At 52.2% G+C, this 21,654-nt stretch overlaps 1 protein-coding gene and 1 long non-coding RNA gene across 2 annotated transcripts; both read left to right on the top strand.

Annotated features, from left to right (window-relative positions):
• The first annotated feature begins 2,720 nt into the window (after nt 1–2,720).
• Nucleotides 2,721–5,828, top strand: LOC129653583 (uncharacterized). The gene is made up of 3 exons (XR_008715171.1): nt 2,721–2,926; nt 3,603–3,702; nt 4,100–5,828. It is a non-coding gene; the product is annotated as an uncharacterized LOC129653583 (long non-coding RNA).
• An 8,903-nt stretch (nt 5,829–14,731) lies between these two features.
• On the top strand, nt 14,732–20,189 carry NPAS4 (neuronal PAS domain protein 4). The gene is made up of 8 exons (XM_055583320.1): nt 14,732–14,906; nt 15,609–15,760; nt 15,941–16,043; nt 16,154–16,427; nt 16,612–16,721; nt 17,072–17,207; nt 17,323–18,740; nt 19,440–20,189. Exons 1-8 carry the CDS (start codon nt 14,732–14,734, stop codon nt 19,466–19,468), a joined length of 2,397 nt encoding a protein of 798 aa, XP_055439295.1. The 3' UTR covers nt 19,469–20,189.
• The last annotated feature ends 1,465 nt before the right edge of the window (nt 20,190–21,654 follow it).

Below are 21,654 nucleotides of genomic sequence, written 5' to 3'. Positions count from 1 at the left end.
TGCTATGACCAGTGCATTCCCTTGGCAAAATTCTGTTAGCTTTTGCCCTGCTTCATTTTGTACTCCCAAGCCAAACTTGCCTGTTACTCCAGGTATCTCTTGACTTCCTACTTTTGCATTCCAGTCCCCTATAATGAAAAGGACATCTTTTTTGGGTGTTAGTTCTAAAAGGTCTTGTAGGTCTTCATAGAACCATTCAATTTCAGCTTCTTCAGCATTAGTGGTCGGGGCATAGACTTGGATTACTGTTATATTGAATGGTTTGCCTTGGAAATGAACAGAGATCATTCTGTCATTTTTGAGACTGCATCCAAATACTGCACTTCGGACTCTTTTGTTGAATATTAGGGCTACTCCATTTCTTCTAAGGGATTCTTGCCCACAGTAGTAGATATAATGGTCATGTGAGTTAAATTCGCCCATTCCAGTCCATTTTAGTTTGTTGATTCCTAAAATGTAGATGTTCACTCTTGCCATCTCCTGTTTGAGCACTTCCAATTTGCCTTGATTCATGGACCTAACATTCCAGGTTCCTATGCAATATTGGTCTTTACAGCATCAGACTTTACTTCCATCACCAGTCACATTCACACCTGGACATTGTTTTTGCTTTGACTCCATCTCTTCATTCTTTCTGGAGTTATTTCTCCACTCTTCTCCAGTAGCATATTGGGCACCTACTGACCTGGGGAGTTCATCTTTCAGTGTCCTATCTTTTTGCCTTTTATACTATTCATGGGGTTCTCAAGGCAAGAATACTGAAGTGGTTGGCCATTCCCTTCTCCAGTGGATCATATTTTGTCAGAACTCTCCACCATGACCCGTCCATCTTGGGTGGCCCCACATGGCATGGCTCATAGTTTCACTGAGTTAGACAAGGCTGTGGTCCCTGTGATCAGATTGGTTAGTTTTCTGTGATAGTGGTTTCCAGTCTGTCTGCCCTCTGATGGAGAAGGATAAGAGGCTTAAGGAAGCTTCCTGATGGGAGACATTGACTGGGGGAAACTGGGTCTTGTTCTGCTGATGGAGAAGGATAAGAGGCTTAAGGAAGCTTCCTGATGGGAGACATTGACTGGGGGAAACTGGGTCTTGTTCTGATGGGCGAGGCCATGCTCAGTAACTCTTTAATCCAATTTTCTGTTGATGGGCGGAGCTGTGTTCACTTCCTGTTGTTTGACCTAAGACCAAACTATGGTGGGGTAATGAAGATAATGGTGACCTCCATTGTTCACTGGGGTCTTATTTTAGAGGGTGTTGAATCTGAGCTTTTATTTCCTTCTGGCTCATCACTCTACCATGCTTTCTTCCATTGTTAATTATTTTTTAATTTATTTTTAACTGGAGGATAATTGCCTTACAATGTTGTGTTGGTTTCTGCCATCAACATGAATTGGCCATGCTGCTGCTGCTGCTAAGTCACTTCAGTTGTGTCCAACTATGTGTGACCCCATAGACGGCAGCCCACCAGGCTCCCCCGTCCCCAGGATTCTCCAGGCAAGAACACTGGAGTGGGTTGCCATTTCCTTCTCCAATGCATGAAAGTGAAAAGTGAAAGTGAAGTCGCTCAGTCATGTCCAACTCTTAGCGACCCCATGGACTGCAGCCTACCAGGCTTCTCCGCCCATGGGATTCTCCAGGCAAGAGTACTGGAGTGGGGTGCCATTGCCTTCTCCGGAATCGGCCATAGGTATACACATACCCCCACACTCTTGAACCTCCCTCTCACCTCCCACCTCTCCAGATTGTCACAAAGCATGGTTTGAGCTCTCTGTGTCATACAGCGAATTCCCAGTGGCTATCCATTTTTGGGCTTCCCTTATGGGCTTCCTGGGAGCTCAGTAAGTAAAGAATCTGCCTGCAGTGTAGGAGACCTGGGTTCAGTCCCTGGGTCGGTAAGATCCCCTGGAAAAGGAAATGGCTACCCACTCCAGTATCCTTGCCTGGGAAATCCCATGGACAGAGGAGCTTGGTGGGCTGCAATCCACGGGGTCACAAAGAGTCAGGCACAATGGAGCGACTAACACTTTCACTTTCTTGTGGCTCAGCTGGTAAAGAATCCACCTGCAACGCGGGAGACCTGGGTTCAATCCTGGGTTTGGAAGATCCCCTGGAGAAGAGAAAGGCTACCCACTCCAGTATTCTGGCCTGGAGAATCCCATGGGCTATATAGTCCATAGGGTCACAAAGAGTTGGACATGACTGAGTGACTTTCACTTCACTTCATTTGTTTTACATATAGTATGTTTCAGTGGTACTCTGCCCCACTCTCTCCCTCCCTGGCTGTGTCCATAAGTCTGTTCTGTATGTCTGAGTCTGTATTCCTGCCCTGCAAATAGGTTCATCAGTACCATTTTTCTAGATTCCACATATATGTGTTAATATATGATATCTATTTTTCTCTTCTGACCTACTTCACTATAATAGGCTCTAGCTTCATCCACCTCGCTAGAACTGACTCGAATTCATTGCTTTTATGACTGAGCAATATTCCCTCGCATATATGTATTACAATTTCTTTATCCATTCATCTGTTGATGGACATCTAGATTGCTTCCGCGTCCTGGCTATTATGAATAATGCTGCAATGAACATTGGAATGCATGTGTCTTTCAGAATTGCGATTCTCAGGGTATAGCTCAGTAGTGAGATTTCTGGGTCAGATGGTCATTTTATTCCTAGTTTTTAAAGAAGTTTCCATACTATTCTCCATAGTTACTCCATGCTGTTCTCTGTAGTGGCTTCACTGGGGTCTTGAAGACTGAGATCTTTTATGCTCTTCCCTCTCACAAACGGCAGAGGGCGACATAGACGGCGAGACCCCAGCCACAGCACGCCAGACGCAGCGACATTACCCGCCACGCAGTGGCGCTAAGCCACACGATGTCCGATTTTCCGCAGAGTTTGAGACGCAGAAGAGAGGTGACGGGTGAGAGGGTAGATGAGGGTAAAGGGGAACCCTGGGAGCCTAGGACGTCTGAACAAAAGGATCAGGCGTCCCTGAATGGACTGAGTAGCGCCCGCGTTCCCAAGACATAGTAGAATCTGGAGGGAATGAATGGGTCTTGAAGTCGTTTGAATACGAGGGCGCCCCCTTCCTCCCCGCGCCGGGTCTGCAACCCCTTTCCTGGCGCAGTTTCTCCGCCTGGACGCCTGAGAGACGGAGCTCGCGCGCTCCTCCTCTCTTAGCTGTAGCTCATTCATCTGCGGCCGCGGCACGCCGTTGCTATGGAGACCTGATGCAGGCGGTGGGGAGGGAGGCCCCGGGTGACGTCTGCGATGCTCGCAGCTCATCTCTCGCGGCCTCCCAGTTCTTGCCTATTTTGGAAGAGAGCCGCAGCCCTTCTGCTGATGCGCGCGCGCTGGCGCCTTTTAAAGGCAACCGGCGGAGTGGCGGCTCAGCCAGAGCCCGAGAGCTGCCCCCACCCCCGAGCCGCGAGCCCCGGGGCCTGGGCCCGGGAAGCCTCCGGGGCCGTGCCCCACCCGCTCCCCAATCTTAGCGCCCTCAACCCACTTTGGGGACATTCCAACCTTGGAGAAAGGAGGGCCTGCCCTTGCCTCCTCCCCTCCAGCCCCGCCCCCCACTCTCCATCTCCCTCAAACAGGCAGACTCTCCTTCCATAGGAGCTTTGGAAGGAAACAAAACGCCAGGCCTAGAGCGTTTGAGGATCCTCTCTGGACAAGGCCACTGAGTGAAAATGCCAGGTGAGGACTTCGCTGCTGGCTGGGCCACCCTGGGTCTCTGAAGACCCACGCTGCCTCCAGCTGCCTGCCTTAGTCTTTTTCTCCTTGGGGACAGCCTGAGGTCAGGTTAGGATCCTAGCTGGAAGGACCCTCAGCAGTTCCTCCAACCCTCTCATTAGACTGAAAGAGAAATAGGCCTAGAGAAGTGTAGGGACTTGCCCAAGGTCACAAGGCATGTTCCTGGATGACATGGGCCAGAGCCCAGGGATGCTAACTTCCTAGCCAAAGTCGTTCCCCCGGGGCTTAATGTGGAAAACAGCTGGCACGGTGTGCCAGTCTCCAGTTCCTGCCCTGTACCCAACCGAGGGGACAGACAACTCTCACGGCAGTAGCACCAGCTGCTTTGTTTTCCCAGCAGAGTCCAGACCTAGGTAGACTTTCTGGATGGATGATTACTTCGGACAGGCTTCTGGATCCCGTGGACTCCATGACCAAACAACCAGGTGGCTGCTTACAAACATCCGCTGCCATCAGAAGCTTCTGGCAACCCACCAGCTCTTTGGAACTTTCTGGAGCCAGGCTTTCCCCATACTGCTTATAGCTGGCTTCTGGATGGAGGCATGGCCTGCAAGCTGTGGCTGGGGTCCCCAGAGCCCTGTGGACCCAGCTCTTTGAACTCCTCCCACCCAATCCTGATGATGCCTACATTCTCTCTGCCACACCTGCAGGGGTGTTTGACCAGGACACACTGAAGACAGCTGTGAAGTACTTGACCATGCCCAAGTATTCATGGAGCTGCGTAGGTTCCAGACATCTCTGGGTCCCTACTCTGGACCAGGGCTGGGGACCCAAAGGTCATACCCCGGGTATGATCCAGCCCAATGGTGAGCACCAAGTCTGGCAAAGAAGAGAGGTTCATGTTCTGGAGAAGTTATCCCTGGACTTAAATGGTTATTCCAAGGGGCATCCATTGTCAGGGCCACACCTTCAATGCACAGAAGGGGAAACTGAGGCAGCCCTCCAAGAGATGTTATTTGCCAAGGTCACACAGCAAGTCAGTGTGCTATTGAGACTAAGACCCAGAACCCTGCCTCCTGGCCCAGGCTCGCTCTCTCCACCTTGATCTGAGAGACCAGCCTTTGAGAGGTGCTCGGAAGGTCATTGTACTGTGACTCAGGTTCCTGGTTCAGGCTTCCCCTCTACTAAGGATGGGCTGTGTTGCTCCACCTGAGTTGCTCCAGGTGGATGATCTCTGAGGGGCCCCAACTTAAGTTGTGAGTCTGGGATCCTCTGAGCAGGGTCCCTTGCCAGTCTGTGGATGCTCTCTGTGTTGGTTTGCGGGACACTTCTAGGGGGACTTTCTTCCTCCCACCAGACTGAAGCTAAACAATACTGGAAGTAGTAGTTGCTTCAACCACAGGCTGTGCTGACCACCCGAGGATGACCTGGGGTCTGTTTTATACCCCTTGGAACCTATCGGATCCCCCAACGGTGAGTCCCCTAGTGCTCTTAGCACAGACCTATGAGAATGGCCCCTGGTGGATTGGGTTTGAAGAAGGAAAACCATACCAGTACTTGGCTCCACCTCCCTTGCCCCCCTATATCCACAGGGGCCAGGTCTGCAGGGCCCAGCATGACCCTGATCATCCAAGGCCAAGGACTCGGTCCTCTGGTAGACATCAGGTCCACTCAGACCCTGGCCCTGGGCACATGGGCTCATCCCCACCTGAAGCTGGGCCTCAGGGCAGCAGCATTGGACTTGCAAAGCCAGAGAGGCACTGGCCAGCTGGGCCCTGGGCCCAGAGATGCTCAGAGTACCAGAGATGGGAAGGCCCTTCCAAGCCGAGGGGTTCAACCCACTCACCTGTCATTTTGCAAATAGGGGAACTAATGGGGCTTATATAACACCCCAGTAGGCTGGTGGCAGAGCTAGGACCAGAACCCATGTCTCCAGACCCTCCTGTCCAGGACTCTTTCCCCTGCATCAAACATGATCCACTGACATCTACACTGAGCCCACCTCCAAGTCATCCCAGACCTTCAAATCCTTGGAGAAGGCTCCTCCAGCCCACCCTTTCTGCACTGGGTGAGTCAGGAGCCTTCTCCTCAACAAGGTGGTCCTTTCTCCTAAAGCTTCCTGGTGTCCCCTCCCCATTCATCTAGGGCTCATCTTTTCCTGGTTCCAGAAGCTTCTCTGTCAATAAACCATAACTGCTGCTACCCACTTCTTGCCATGGTTTGACCAACTCCCTGCACTTCCAGGTTCCCAGGGGGTGGGGGTCATCATTCTTTCTGCTTTGGGTGGTCTCTGGGTTGCTCCTAGGGCTTCTGTTCTGTCACTAGCCTGGGCCCAGACCTACTGCTCTTCCATGGTCACCCCAGCCTTGAATCCCATCAGTCTCTCCTGAGACTTCATGGGACACTCCCTGCAGACTTCCTCTCTGCTGAGCCCAGGTTCCAGTGGAAATAACAATAGCCTGGGTGTCACTGGGCCCCTGTGAGGTGTGTGAATGAGCTAATGCATGATTAGGTATATAAGGCATAGGTAAGTGTCACATCCATAAACTCTCATGTTACAAGATGCATGAGATGATAACAAGGAAACCCTTGAACCTGGAGCCTACAGTGGCCTAGGCATCTGTGGGGAGAAGCCGTGTGAGGCCCAGGAGGACCTTTAGTAACAGGGAGAGATGGCAGCCATGAGGACCTTAAGCTGGGGAAGAACACGGTCAGGTTGACTTCCAGGAAAGTGGCAGGGAGAGCTTGGCCACTGAGCGCAGGCAGGGCCTCTGTCCTTGAACTTGCTGAGCTGTGCAGGGGCCAGCCCAGGGAAGGAGCGCACTGGGACCAGCCGGAGCCCCAGGAGGACTTTGTGCGCCTCCCTAGACCTCTCCGGGCCTCTAGCTGTCATCTCCTCTGCTTCTCTTTGAAGCTGTTGCAGCCCCCAGCCTGCCCCACCCCAGCTGGTGCTCTCAGACCCAGCTGAGCCAAGGCTGTGAAAATCCGGTGGGTGTCCAGGCCCTGTCCCCACACTCGCACTGCCAGGGCATGTGCTACCTCCAGAACCGGCCCTGCTCTCTCTCCAGAACCTTGTTCAAAATCTTATTTTCATGAAGCTAACAGTGACTGAGATTCCATCCTTCAACACTGATTGTGCCCCTTTTGTATGCCAGGCATGATTCCAAGTGCTTTAAGGATTTAACTCATTTAATTTCCCCATCATTCTTTGAGGTAGATGCTACTGTTCTCCTCATATCCCCATTTGGCAGATAGGTAAACTGAGGCACAAGAGGTTGATTCACTTGCCCAATGTGGAGGAGCCAGGACTGAGTGGGTGTCTCATTCCAGAGCCTGACTCCTGGCCTCCACCCTCTCCTGCCTCTCTGAGCCTCAGGCTCCCTCCCACTCACCTGTGTTTCCACAGAGAATTTATTGGCATTTTGCCCACAGACCCCTCTGCTCAAGACTGAGCCATTTCATCTCAGTCCTGCCCTGGGAGTCAAACTTCCTGGTCAAAGTGGGGATCAGCTGCCCTTAAGAGCAGCTGCCCCCAGCACCTTCACGCTGTGCATACGCACACATGGCCCCAGGCTTGGGTGGCTTCTTGCTTGGCTTCCTCTGTGGCTCGAGTGGCTGAATGCCACTTGTCCCTCTAAGTGTCCTGTGATGCTGCAGTCTGCCCACCCCACCCACTCAGCACAGCGGAACCTGGTCAGCCAGTCACCTGAGACCTGGCAACTCAGCCTAATCACACCTCCTCTGGGAAGACACCCCAGGCTCCCAGGCTCAGTCATCCCTCATTTTGCTCTTCCCAAACACCCTGCATGCCTCCTTCACAGCAGTCTCTCCACCTAAATGGCTTGATCGAGTTCTCACTTTCTCACCAGTCTGGATGCTCCATGAGTGAAGACCAAGATTGTGTTTCTAAACCATTGCATCACCAGTGCCTAGAACAGAGCTTAGGCACAAACTCAGCCCTCAGATGTGTGTGCATGAATGACATACCCGAGGCGCTGCTGTGGGCGGGACCCTGTGCTGGATGCTGAGAATACGGAGCCCAGGCACAGAGGCTGGTGGGGAAGAGGGTCGTGAAGGGCATCGAGGAGAGGTCCTGGATCCAACCGAAGGACAAGAGGACAAGGAGTTCACCAGCTGGAGAGCGGTGATGGAGAAGGTCCTGAAACTGGGCTGAACTAATGCATGAATGTGTGGAGGCTCTGTCTTCTCCCCCACAGCTCTAGCTCCATGAGAGCAAGGCAGACATCCTGCACTCCTGTCTCCTCCTTGGTGCTTGGGGGAGCGTTGGGTCCCCTCTCTGCATCCAAAGAGTAGTTTTAGTTGATGGATCTTCCTTCTCAACGTGAACATGGCTGGTCTTACATGCTCCTCACTGCATTGCTTGTGCCCTCTTTTCTCGGCTCTGCTTTCAGGCCCTTGCCTGGGAAAGCTGCATCTTTTCCCACCTGAGCTACACCCTCTGCTTCCAACCCACTCCACGGTTCCCCGCCCCTCACCTTCTCTGCTCAGCCCACTCACCTGGCTCTGACCATCTCAGTGGGTGGGTGCCTGCATGTACCCTCTTCCCATGAGATTTGTTGATTTCATAACCATAAATAGACGAAATGTTCTGAATGCTTCCCTAGGCAAGTAGAATTGGGGGAGTGATAACATAATGAAAGGACCTTAAGAGAAAGAAAACAGCCTGCTAAGAGGCAGCCTTTGCACAAACCAGCCTATACGAGGATTGTTTTCACTGCAAACGGGTGGACTCTAGACCCAGGATTGGGGAGTGGTACTTGGGAAGCTGTTCATCTTCACATGGTTTCAAACTCATGGATTCAAAAGAACAACCTAGTTGAAAGTGGAAAGAAGTAGAAATCAGGAAATTTGGGTTTGAATTCTGGATTTATCTCATTCTGTTTCATAGCTGTCTGACTCTGCACAAGTTACTAAATCTCTCTGAGAAAGTGTATAGAGATTCTTCCCCTGGGTTAGGCTGGAGGCTCTACGAGGCCTGAGACTCCACAGGCCTGTCATTTCCCTCCCACCAGCACATCCTGTCTTCCTGTTAATACCTTAATCGCCACCCAAAATGAGGCCCTGAGGCTGTGGTTGGGTTAGGATGAAATGGGTGTCCTGACTCTTCATTGCTAACTCCAACTCATGTTGTCATGGGAATAGGATGTGGAACATCACTCCTGCATGGGAAGGCTGCATCTATACAACTACAGAGGGACTAGAAGCTACTAAGGACCCAGCCCATAGGGCTTCCCAATCTCTTCACTCTTAAGGAGTATAGGGATGCTACTGCTCTGTAGCATTTAAAAGACTGCAAGGAGATGAAATGACATTTTAGTATGGCCTGGGCCCAGAGAGCTTCTAGGTGAGAGAGAGAGAGGCAAGCAAAAATATTCCTAGTGTGAATTCATCCTCTACTCCAAAAGAAAGTCTTTTTTCTGTTAAGGGTCAGTTAGTAAATATTTTAGGTTTTCAGGCCATATGGTCTCTGTTGCAACTGTTCAACTCTGCCATTGTAGGGTGAAAACAGCCAAAGACAGTATGTAAACAAGGGATTGAATGTTAATAAAACTTTATTTGCAAAAGCACTCAGTGAGTTATATTTGGCATGCAGGTCAGATAGACCTCAACTCTACCCCAAGGTGTGAGAGAAAGAGCCTGGACTTGGGGACGAGAGCTGGGGTTAAGACCCAGCTTCCTCAATAACTTGCTGTGTGACTTGAGTAAATCATTGTCTCTGAGGCTCAGTTTCACTATCTATGAAGTGAGTATAGTAATACCAACTGGATTTGTCCTGAGAACAGGTCTAATAGGTCAGAGCAAATCCGAGCAAATCTTTTCATTTCTTTGTTTCACCATGTCAAGTAGAGCTAACCCCCTCCTCAGGCCGTGCCCTTGCCTGTTGAGGATGGCAGCAGCTGGCTGGAAGGGAGGAGGTGTTTCTCTCTAGAATCAGATTCTTGGTCTGGCTTTCCAGCCTCCAGCCCCAAGTGACCCCATTTATGCAGCAAGCCAAGCACAGGAAGAAGCAAGGAATCCCTTCTTTCCACCATCCAGTCATTTGGCAGGAGGCTACAGTTCACTCAAGACAGTGATGTGGCTGCAGTGGCTGGTGGCCAGGCTTTAGAGGATGCATTTGAGACTCAGGCTGGGACTAGACTTTGAAAAGATAAGCTTCAGTTCTCCCCTATGTTTTTCAGCTATGTCCCAAATTGCCCTGGGGTCCAAGTCAAGTAGGCACACCTGTGGTCTGGTGGTGAGTGGCAGCACCACCATTTGCCATAATAGATCTCTTTTGAGGCATCTTGTCTACCTGTCTGGCCTGACCACCACTGATAGCTCGTATCCTTTGGCACTTTGTCATGTGTCCTGAAGACCCATCCAGTGACTCATTCATTCACTCATTCATGCATTCATATATTCTCTCTCTCCCCCCATCTCTCTTTATCCTTCTCTTAGACACATTTGTCCACAGCCAGACAGGATACATTTTGACAGTCCTCTGTCAAGATCCTTGCCCTGAGGCTCCAGAAGAGCAGCTTTAACCAGGAGCCTCCATGCTGTTTTAAATAAACAGACTCCTCACTCACCCTCCAACTCCCTCCCAGGAGGTCATCCTCCTTGGTATCTCTGGAAAAGCTATACCTTCTCTCTGATAGAGGTTGAGGGGTGATGTCCCCCCGCCCAGGTCCCCAATAAAGCCATATAAGACATGGGCAAGGGATCTCACGGCCTGTTCTTGCTATAAAAAGCCCTTTTTCGGAAAAAATAATAAAGAAAAAAATCAACCAATCCCTCCTCGATGCCATCACCTCTTGGTGATTTTTCGGGGAAGGAGTGGGCGGGGTTGCCATGGCAACAGATGCGAGCTTGTCTCAGTAAAGAAGGGACCTTGATATTTTTTTTCTCTCTCATTCTCTCTTTCAGTTGTGTATGTGTGTGCATGCTGCGCATGCCTGTGCCCACACCAGAAATTTTTTTTTTAGAACTAAAGAAAGCCCTTCTCTTCCCTCAGTTCCCCAAATATGGAGTGATGGAAAACCACTTACTCCTGCAGGCCAGGGACGATTCAGGATGGTTCAAGAGAAAAGGGAGAGGTCATATGGGGCTCCTTTCCTCCACCTTTTAGCTAGAGATTGTATGCAACAGAGACCTTCACAAGTGGTTGGGGTCCCAAGGGCTGGAAAGAAGGGAAGGTGCTAGGTGAAGAGAGGTGGTTAAGGCATAAATGGTTCAAGAGCCCAACAAGTGACATCTGAGCAACAGAAGGGGCACTGAGGCTAGGAATGCATATAAATCCACACACATTATTAGATACTGAGAGAGAAAGGCATAGAGCCAACTCAGAGGTGGCCACAAACATGGACAAAGAGGCACACAGAAAGCTGGAAACATATAAATACATATAGGCACAAACATAGAACTGCATAGAACCCAGGAAGTCATAGACATTCTTAATAAAGACAGACAAAGATGCAGGCATAAGCAAATGCACAGATTAAAAGGTCTACAGAAACACAGCTACAAAGACACATGCAAACAGGCACACAGAAACCTACAAACACAGTCACAATCAAAAGGACAGACAGACACACATGCACATTCTCACAGCCTGGCTCCCTCCCTTCAATTGCCCGAGCATCACTAAGCAGCCGTGCATAGCTGGAAATTCTGCAGGTTCACATAGAGGGTTCACGTGGGTGGCTCCTGCTCCTTTTATTTCTTCTACAAACTCACCCCAAAGCCCCCTCTCAATTCACTTCCTTGCCCACTTTCCTATAGTCAATGGGCTCTGATACCTCCCCCATCTCAGACTTCCAATTCTTAGCCTGTTCTGTTGCTGCTGCCTGCTGCTTGGGGAGGGAGTGGGGTGACTCAGCCAGGCCAGGATGACTCACACTGCCAGTATTTTTAGCAGCAGCCAGGAGCTCTCTAGCGTGCCAGCCGCCCCCCTCCTCCTGCTTGCTATTTTGGAACCATCACTGGTGATATAAATAGCTCCTCTCCCACGGCCTGAAGCTGCTGCCAAGCTATTTTTGGTTCTTCACAGTTAAAAATAGTTTTACGGAGGTGGGAGGCAAAGGGAGTGGGAGTTGGCCTGGGGAGAGAAGACATTCGGGCATACAGAGCTTCTCAACTTGACTCAGAGTGGGCGAACTAGGATGAGCCCCCTCCCTTGTCCCTTTCTAGGCTCTTCTCTTTCAGAGTTCCTCCCCTGACCCCATCTCCAGTCCATTCTGGAAAAATCCAAGAGCTCTTTTCGAGTTCAGTTCCCTCCCCTTACTTCATTCCTACAATTCAGAAATCTCCCCCCGCCACCGCCCCACACACAGTCCACTCCCTTATTCATTCTCAGTAGAGACGGAGACAGCCAGTTGGGTCCTCATTGTGAAGTCTGTATGGACTCAAGTTCTAACGTCCCAGGCAGACCCATCCATGGTCCATATGACATAGCTGGTGATGATTCAGAACCATGGACAGCGGTGAGTGCGCCATTCTTTCACCGCGGGGCTGCTCTGCTTGTGGAGACCAGCAGGACCAAACAATAGATACCTCTCGGCATGGAGAGGAACAATAAGAATGTCTCTCAGTCAAGGATAGAGGACCAGTGAGTGGAGGAAACAGGAACCCTGTCCGGGATTCTCATATAAGAACGGGGTCCAAAGATAAATGGTGGTGTGTGTACTCAGTCGGGTCCCACTCTTTGTGACCCCATGGACTGTGGCCCATCAGACTCCTCTATCCATGGGATTTTCTAGGCAAAAATACTGAGTGGGTTGCCATTTCCTACTTCAGGAGATCTTTAAGGGCTTTTCCAAATAGAAGCTTGATCGAGGGGTATGTGAGTACATCTGGGGTCAGACAGAGGTGGAAGTGGAAGAGACATACTTTCTGAAGGAACCTTTTTTCTGTCACCCAGATAAATAGGGTTAGAGATAGTAGCAGGTAGACAGACAGTCATACCCCTTCCCTCCATCTCATTTGTGCCACTGAATACAGGATGGTTGACGTGGATGGCCCCCACCTCTGCCAAAATACACAAGAGATCAGGATGGGGGCCCCAGAGACCTGCTTCTATGACAGCCTTCTCCTCACCTGGGTCTCCTCCTTCTACTCTACCTCTCATGCCACCACCCTTTTCCATGAAGAGTGAAGACCCCTTGTGTCAAAGTTTATCTCCATGCTTCCTCTGGAACTTTCTACAATCAGGCCAATCCCTTCCCCCCAAATTTTAAGTGGCCTCATCCCCAGCCCCTCAGGTGATTTCGCATACACTCCTATCCCACAGAACTCAATTTCAGATAAAACGTCCCCTGGCTTATTTCCTTCTCCTTTGATTGGGGAAACAAAGGCACCCTTCAAACCCCATGCATGCTGAAAAGAGGGAGATAGGGCAAAAGCAACATGATGCGGAATACGAAGGTGACAAAGAAGAGAGACTGGAGAGAGCAGAAGGGGAACGTTTGAGGAGTAGAGGGCACACAAAGCCAAGATAGACCACCAAGCAGGCAGTGAGATAAAGAAACTATCTGGAGCGGAGCGAGGGGTGGGATGTGGAAGTTGAAGGAGAGACAGCAAGGAATCCTACCGCCGATGACTGAGCAGGGGTTGGAGGGGAATGTGGACAGCCTGCCCGAGTTAAGGGGTCTCTGGTATGTGCATGGATCGCGCAGAGGGTCTGGCACGGTCCCCTTGCGTCTCTGCTGCTTCCCCATCCTCCCCGCTGAAGGCAGGGGGGAGCCCTCGGGAGCTGTGCGGAGGCAGTCAGGCCCCGCCCGCCGCCGCCGCCGCGGCTGCCGCCGGAGGATTCCTGTCCTAATATGGAGCTGGGATTCCCCCGGTCCCGCCCCCGCCCCCGGCCCGCGGGGAGACTGAGGATTGCAATCGGGGCGGGGAGAGGGGAGCCGCTGGCTCTGGGGGCTGGCAATGGGGGAAGGGATAAACCTAGATCCTCACCAGGCCCTGGGACCCTGCCTCAGTTTCTCCCATCAGTGGCTGAGGTTAATTAGTTGACAGAGAAACGGAGAGTCACTGCAGACTGCTGCGTTGGTGTAGGTGTTCCTATTATTGACTGTGGGAAAATAGAACCAAGGCCAAATTCAGCTGGTTCCTACCCCTCAGGACCTCAGGACCCTTTCCCCATCCATTCTAGAGACTTAGACCCCCATGAGACCCGCCTGCCCCGCCCCCCCGTGCGAAATCACCAAGCCTCGGGTTTGGAAAGGAGGGGGAGGAGATTCGCTCTTTGAAAGTGACTAAGGGAATCCCAGACTGAGTCATCCCTAGAGAGAAACCCTGGCTGTGGCCTATCCTACAGAGGCCAAGAAAGATCCTTCCCCGCCCCCACCCCTGCCCCAGACGAACTCGACCTTTGGCAAATAGGAGGGGGAATTTGCGTACCGCTCAGCTCTTCTCCATTCCCTTACCTCCTTAGAAAAATCGTTGTCAGACCGGCACACTCCCTCCCAGCACCCCCCCCCCCCCGCCCTCTTCAGACTCTCCTGCCAGGGTCTTCAGACAGCCTCAACCCTGGCCCTGACCCTTCAGCAGAATACACTCGGACACCTGGGTCCTTGCACCCCCTTTCAGGCCTTCCTAAAGCAGCGCCTGTCTCTGGGCTGAGCTGCTGCCAGCCGTGGCCCCCCTCCGCAGCCTCCGTTTCCCCCCTCCCCCCCCCCCCGGCACCCCTCCCGCTCTCGCTCTACGTCACGGGATGACGTCGGAAGCCTGGGAGGGAGGAGGAGCGCGCTCCCCCCTACCTCAGCCAGCCGCTCCCGCTGCAGCTTGCTTAGCCCAGCCTCCCGCCCCCCCCTTTCTCTAAAGCGAGCCCCCCACGCCTGACGGGAGCTATATAAGGCGGAACCAGGCAGGCGAAAGGGGCAGCGCAACCGAGCAGAGCCCAGGAGAGGAGACAGAGAGAGAAAGAGCCTGAGCGAGAGACGGGAAAGCAAGGAGGAGGAAGCCACCGGTGCGTCGGGACAGAAACGCAGGTGTTCGGAGCGCCCGAGCTGGAGCTCCGCAGCCGCTAGTCATGTACCGCTCCACCAAGGGCGCCTCCAAGGCGCGCCGCGACCAGATCAACGCTGAGATCCGGAACCTCAAGGAGCTGCTGCCGCTGGCCGAAGCGGACAAGGTCCGGCTGTCCTACCTGCACATTATGAGTCTTGCCTGCATCTACACTCGCAAGGGAGTCTTCTTCGCTGGAGGTGAGCAAACCGGGGCTGAGACTCGAGCTGGGAAGTCTCAGGGAGAAGGAAGCTAAGGGAACCCGCTGGGACTGCCGCAGGTCTAGGGAAGCGTGTCTGCGAGCTGAGGCTGAGAAGGAACTTGGAGAACTCAAGACTTCCTACTTTGCCTCCTGAGTTCTGCCCAAACCTCACCTTAGTACTGAATAAATGTTAGAGAGCGTGGATAGTATCCCTAGAGTCAGACTTACGGGAGCAGGAGAGCCAGGACAGAATGGTCCCAGTTCTTACCGGCGCGGAAGCGCTCTGGGAGCCAGGGGAGGGGAGCTTGGGAAGTTGCAGGGACGGAGCCAAAGCCTGGGGAAGCACAGCCGCTGTTCGCTATCGTGGAAGGGCTCATCTGCAGCCGGTGAAGCGCTGTCCACGGTGCTGACAGCATCACCGGGTTGCAAGGCTCTGCCCGCGGTGCTGAACGTTCGGTAGGCATTAGAGCGCTGTCCGTGGTCCTGAAACAGATTCGCCAAACCCTCAGCCCCGACTTAGAAGTCGAAGGGCTCGCTAGCTGGAGAGATCCAGCAACAGGTTCCCCGGGCAAGAGCTGTGGGCAGTAGGTCAACAGGTGTGTGCAGAAGCAGGTCCATGAGAAACTCGATCCCAAAGTCTCTCACTTCTGTTTTGCTTCCTAGTCTTACTCCTGATTCACTCTATCTTCTCACTCTTCAGGCACTCCTCTGGCGGGCTCCACAGGGCTTCTCTCAGCTCAAGAGCTTGAAGACATAGTGGCGGCACTACCTGGATTTCTGCTTGTGTTCACAGCAGAGGGGAAGCTGCTATATCTGTCTGAGAGTGTGAGCGAGCATCTGGGCCACTCCATGGTGAGTGCTGAGGATCCTTTCAGCTTGGACTGCAGTGCAGATGGGGACACGATGAGTTTCCCCCTTTTGAGAGTCTGAGAATTACTGGGGAGGGGGAGTTATACCCTACAAGATGCTCTATGCCAAAGACTGGCTTTTGTTGCCTTCACTAATGGTCATCTCTCCTTTACCTTTCTCTAGGTGGACCTGGTTGCCCAGGGTGACAGTATCTATGACATCATTGATCCAGCTGACCACCTAACTGTGCGCCAGCAACTCGCCCTGCCCTCTGCCCTGGATACTGGTGAGAACACCCTTCTTTCTCAGTTCAATATCCGTCCTGCTGCCTTGCTCCTTCCCATTTTTGTCTCTCAGCCATTCACGTTCTCACTAGTTTTTCTTTCACTCACCCAGATCGCCTCTTCCGCTGTCGCTTCAACACCTCCAAGTCCCTCAGGCGCCAGAGTGCAGGCAACAAACTGGTGCTTATTCGAGGTCGATTCCACGCTCACCCACCTGGGGCCTACTGGGCAGGAAATCCTGTGTTCACAGCTTTCTGCGCTCCACTGGAGACAAGACCCCGCCCCGGCCCTGGCCCTGGCCCTGGTCCTGGCCCAGCCTCACTCTTCCTCGCCATGTTCCAGAGTCGTCATGCTAAGGACCTGGCCCTTCTGGATATCTCAGAGAGGTAAGCCCAGAGTATTCAGACCCCAGAAGAAAAGCAGGTCAGAATGAGGGGACCCTAGCTTCTGGAGTCAGGGGCAGGGAGAATGAAATCTAAGGGTGTAGAAGAGCTGGGGGTGGGGGAGGGAGATAACTGGGTATCAAGCAGGGAAAACAGAAAGCTGATCTCATCCTTTTCACCTTCCCAGTGTCCTAATCTACCTGGGCTTTGAGCGCAGTGAGCTGCTCTGTAAGTCATGGTATGGATTGCTACACCCTGAGGACCTGGGCCACGCTTCTGCTCAACACTACCGCTTGTGTGAGTGTCCAGAGAGGCTGAGAAAAAGACAGGGAGTGGGGAAGGGCATGGGAAATCTGACCAAGAAGAGCTGTGACCAAGATTGAAGTTGGGGGGATATCAGAGGCTCACAGTTTTGAATTCCATAGGGTGAGCACTAAGATAAGGAGTCAAGGTGAGAATAGAATCAGAACTAGGGGACTCTGCATGGTGAGGTCAAAATAGGGAGTTGAATGGTACAGGTGAGGGCAGTCAGAAAAGAAGGTGTTATGGATACCTTAATTCAGTGGAGAGGTCAGTTAGCAAGTGGGGGAGTTTGGGTGGTGCTGTCTGATGGTTGTTCTAACTCTGCATCTCTTCTTTCCCCTCAGTGGCTGAAAGTGGAGATATTCAGGCAGAGATGGTGGTGAGACTGCTGGCTAAGCCTGGAGGCTGGGCATGGATTTACTGCCTTTTATATTCAGAAGGTCCAGAGGGCCCCATTACTGCCAATAACTACCCAATCAGGTGAGCTGCAAGGCAGGGGCCTGGGAGGCAGCCGAGGTGGAGGAAGAGATACAAACCAGAGAACTCTGGGAATGGACGCCAAACCCTTACCAGCTGCCTCTTCTTTCCCCTCCAGCGACATGGAAGCCTGGAGCCTCCGCCAGCAGTTGAACTCTGAAGAAACCCAGGCAGCCTATGCCCTGGGCACCCCGACCATGTTGCCCTCATTCCCGGAGAACATCCTCTCCCAGGAGCAGTGCTCCAGCCCTAATCCACTCTTCACCATGGGGCCTCCCAGAAGCACCAGTTTCCCCAGTGCTCCTGAGCTAGGTGCTGTCTCAACATCGGAAGAGCTTCCCCAAGCACCCAAAGACCTTGGCTTCAGTTACCTGACATTCCCATCAGGCCCTCAGCCTTCTCTTCAAGCAGACCTGAGCAAGGACCTTGTGTGCACGCCACCCTACACACCCCACCAGCCAGGAGGCTGTGCCTTCCTCTTCAGCCTCCATGAGCCCTTCCAGACCCACATGCCCGCTCCATCCAGCTCTCTACAAGAACAGCTGACTCCAAGCACCATGACATTCTCTGATCAATTGACGCCCAACAGTGCAACTTTCCCAGATCCACTGACTAGCCCACTACAAGGACAACTGACTGAAACCTCAGCCAGAAGCTATGAAGATCCTTGCACCTCCACCTTCCCAGACCAGCTGCTTCCCAGCACTGCCACCTTCCCAGAGCCTCTGAGCAGCCCTGCCCAGGAGCAGCTAACTTCTCCCAGCACATCATTCCAAGCACACCTGAACAGCCCCAGGCAGACTTTCCCAGAACAACTGAGCCCCAATTCCAGCAAGACTTACTTCGCCCAGGAGGGATGCAGTTTTCTCTATGAGAAGTTGCCCCCAAGTCCTAGCAGCCCTGGTAATGGGGATTGCACACTCTTGGCCCTAGCCCAGCTCCGGGGTCCCCTCTCTGTGGATGTCCCCCTGGTGCCTGAAGGCCTTCTTACACCCGAGGCCTCGCCAGTCAAGCAGAGTTTTTTCCACTATTCTGAGAAGGAGCAGAGTGAGATAGACCGTCTCATTCAGCAGATCAGCCAGTTGGCTCAGGGCATGGACCGACCCTTCTCGGCTGAGGCTGGCACCGGTGGGCTGGAACCACTTGGGGGGCTGGAGCCCCTGGACTCTAACCTTTCCCTGTCGGGGGCTGGTCCCCCTGTGCTCAGCCTGGAACTGAAACCCTGGAAATGCCAGGATCTGGATTTCCTGACTGACCCTGATCTGTTCCTGGAAGAGACGCCCGTGGAAGACATCTTCATGGATCTCTCTACCCCAGACCCCAATGGGGAATGGGAGTCTGAGGATCCCGAGGCAGCGGTCCCAGGAGGGGCCCCATCGCCTTGCAACAACCTGTCCCCAGAAGACCGCAGCTTCCTGGAGGACCTGGCCACATATGAAACCGCCTTTGAGACAGGTGTCTCAGCATTCCCCTACGATGGGTTTACTGATGAGTTGCATCAACTCCAGAGCCAAGTTCAAGACAGCTTCCATAAAGGTGAGTTCAGCCAGAATGTTCAAGAACTCAAGTTCCTGTCATGTCAACAAGGCGCTGGGTGGAGCTAGACAAGTAAATTCCCCTCTCTGTACCTCAGTTTTATTAGTGAGATATTTATTATTCTAGTTGTTAGGATAACTTCACTTGCGGTGTAGAGCAAGTACTAATGGAAAATAATATGGAGGTTCTGGATAAGTAGGCCTTGAGGGCAGAGGTTAGGGTGTGGGATAAAATACAAAAGAATCTTGAATAATAGTTGGTGCTTCCTAACTCTATGAGGGACCTAGGTCTGCTATCCCAACCCATTTTACAAATGAAGATAATCAAGGTCCCAGAGTTAAAGAAACTTGCTTAGGGTTACACAACAAGTTGACGGAAGAAGGATTAGTGCCAGTATTCTGTGTCCCCTAAAGGGAATACAGAGTGAGACTTGACAGGAGTTTGATAAAGACAGTGGGACTCAGCCCTTGGCCCCACGAGAGAGTCCTTGCTATGGCTCCATCCTTTCCAAAACCACAGCCATAGTTTCACTCCATTCATCCAAACTGCTCCTTTATCTGCTGAGCCTCTGGTGATCAGTCATGGGACCAAGATATTTGAAGCCCATCCCATGTGCCAATGATACATCACACCCTCAGCATATCTCTCCTAATAAGCCTAACTGACTGTATCTCTCTCTCTCTCTCTCTCTCTCTGCAGATGGAAGTGGAGGGGAACCAACGTTTTGAATAAGTCTGTGACTTAACGTCGTCAAGTATGGCATATTGTCATCAAGACGTGGAGCCGTTCTCCACCCCCCCGGGATTGTTGGGGGGATTCTGGGGGCCAGAGGGGGATAGATCTGATTCCCCAGGCCCTTCAGGATTTGGGGGGGGGAGGTGGGAGGACAAGGGAGGGGAGCTTCTTTTTAAAATTTAGAGACATCAAACGATCCCAGTTTCCATTTCAATCTGTATTCACTCGTAGTGAGTTTCCTTGAATGGGATTTCAAGCGGAGAATGGGGGAGTCTCATTTCCCCCGCCCCGCGCTGCCCCATGGGCCTGGGCCAGTTCTCCACTCCTGGGGGCCAAGTCACCCCTGGGTCTTGGTGGGGGAAAGGCAGTGCCCATCCGGGCCAGCCTGTGCCCTGAGGGGCTCTTGACACCCACGTAGAATTCTCTACACACCAGTAACGGGATTTCAATTCCGATGGACTCTGCCGCCCTGGCGGCTCTTCTTGTGACTTTTGCGCCCCGCGCCTGGGGTGGGGGGCGCGAAGAGACGCTACGTTCCTTTCCGATGGAGGAAGGCAGACCTGCCGCCGTCACACGTGTGCTTGCACGAGTGCGTGTACCTGGTGCGGGACTCACCCGGCTGCCCGACTGCCTGGGCCTGCCCAGGTGGCCACCTCGTGGTGCTGCGGTGACTTTGTAGCCAACTTTATAATAAAGTCCAGTTTGCCTTTTTGGTACTCCTGGTGTCGAGCTCTTCTGTGAAAAGGGTAGAGTGGGGATTCAAGAAGGTTGAGAGGCCCCGACAGGAGCCTGGGGGTCGGGAGGGAAACTTCAGATGCGCTGACAGCCCTGGCATTTCTTTGTTCACTCATGTACTCACTCATTCATTTACTCATTCATTCATTCACGCAGCACCTAAGTGTTCTACGTGTGGTCCACCCTGTGCTAAGAGCTGGGAGCTGAAACAGACGCTATGTCTTAACTTCAAGATGCTTTGGTGTCCAGTGCTAGAGGGCATTGGAGTCTTGTCTCTGGTCTAGACTTCCAGTCCTCCCAGTGTGGAAGGGGGCAGAAAGGTCTGGGGTGGGTAGGGGATCCAGCTAGGCATTTTCCTGGATATGAGTGTGAAGTTTCAGGACATGAGTTTCTTTCTTCAGCCTGGCCCTATACGCAGGCAAATTCCCTGGATTTAAGGCCCCAGATCTTCTCATTGGAGATGGTAACCTCTCCACCTATCCACAAGCCCTGCATGCAGCTTGCAGCTGACACTTTTATATCACTTATTCAATGCAATAAAGCCTCTGGACAGGTGTATTTCATTGATGGAGAAATTGAGGGTCAGAGGTAAAAGGGGATTTGCCCCCACAGGTAGTGAGAGGCACAGGTGGGCGACATCCCCACATCATCTGTGTCCAAGCCCTGGCCTGTCCCCTCTGCCCCCAGAGCCCATGAATCATCATCTCAAATCATCCATCCCAGATTCCCTGAGAAGGGCAGGCTTAGGTGGGAGCAGGGGCCTTTTCCCCTCCAGGTCTAGGAGCTAGAGCAGACCCTGAACTCCTGAGCAGAATATAACTTAGTCAACAGAAAAGGTTTACAAAAACACTGTCTTCATCCAAGCTTGGGGGTCAACAACCACAGAGTATGGTGGGGGCAGGAATGAAAATTAGGAGACAGACCTGGATTCAAATCCCACCTCCACCAACTATTTGCTGAGTGTGACCTGAGCCTCAGCTTCTTTGCAGATGAAATGGAGTTAAAGGAAACATCCCTGACCTCCCAAAGATAGGGCCTCCTATAAGGTGAGGAGCACAGAAAGGTCTAAGTTATTAAAGTGAATCAGAAATCAATGATGGAAAAAAAAAAAAGAAATCAATGGTGACTGAAAAGGCTCACAAGTTACTTTCTCAAAGTGGGGAAGGCCCCCACCCCAATCCAGTGAAAACTCGGGCTGGATTCCAGGAACTGAGAGCTCAACACTGAGAATTCTGAAAACCTCCTCTTACTCCAAACCCTCCAGCTCTGAAGCCATGCACTTCAGAGGTTCTATGGGAAGGAAGACATTCCAGGGATGGTTTTTCCAGTAGTCACATATGGATGTGAGAGTTGGACACTAAAGAAAGCTGAGCGCTGAAGTATTGATGCTTTTGAACTGTGGTGTTGGAGAAGACTCTTGAGAGTTCCTTGGACTGCAAGGAGA

Source organism: Bubalus kerabau, chromosome 5, assembly GCF_029407905.1.
Source record: "Bubalus kerabau isolate K-KA32 ecotype Philippines breed swamp buffalo chromosome 5, PCC_UOA_SB_1v2, whole genome shotgun sequence".
In the NCBI taxonomy this organism is placed as follows: Eukaryota; Metazoa; Chordata; class Mammalia; order Artiodactyla; family Bovidae; genus Bubalus; species Bubalus kerabau.
Note: the sequence above shows the minus strand (reverse complement) of the source record. Positions and strands in the feature narration are given on the sequence as shown.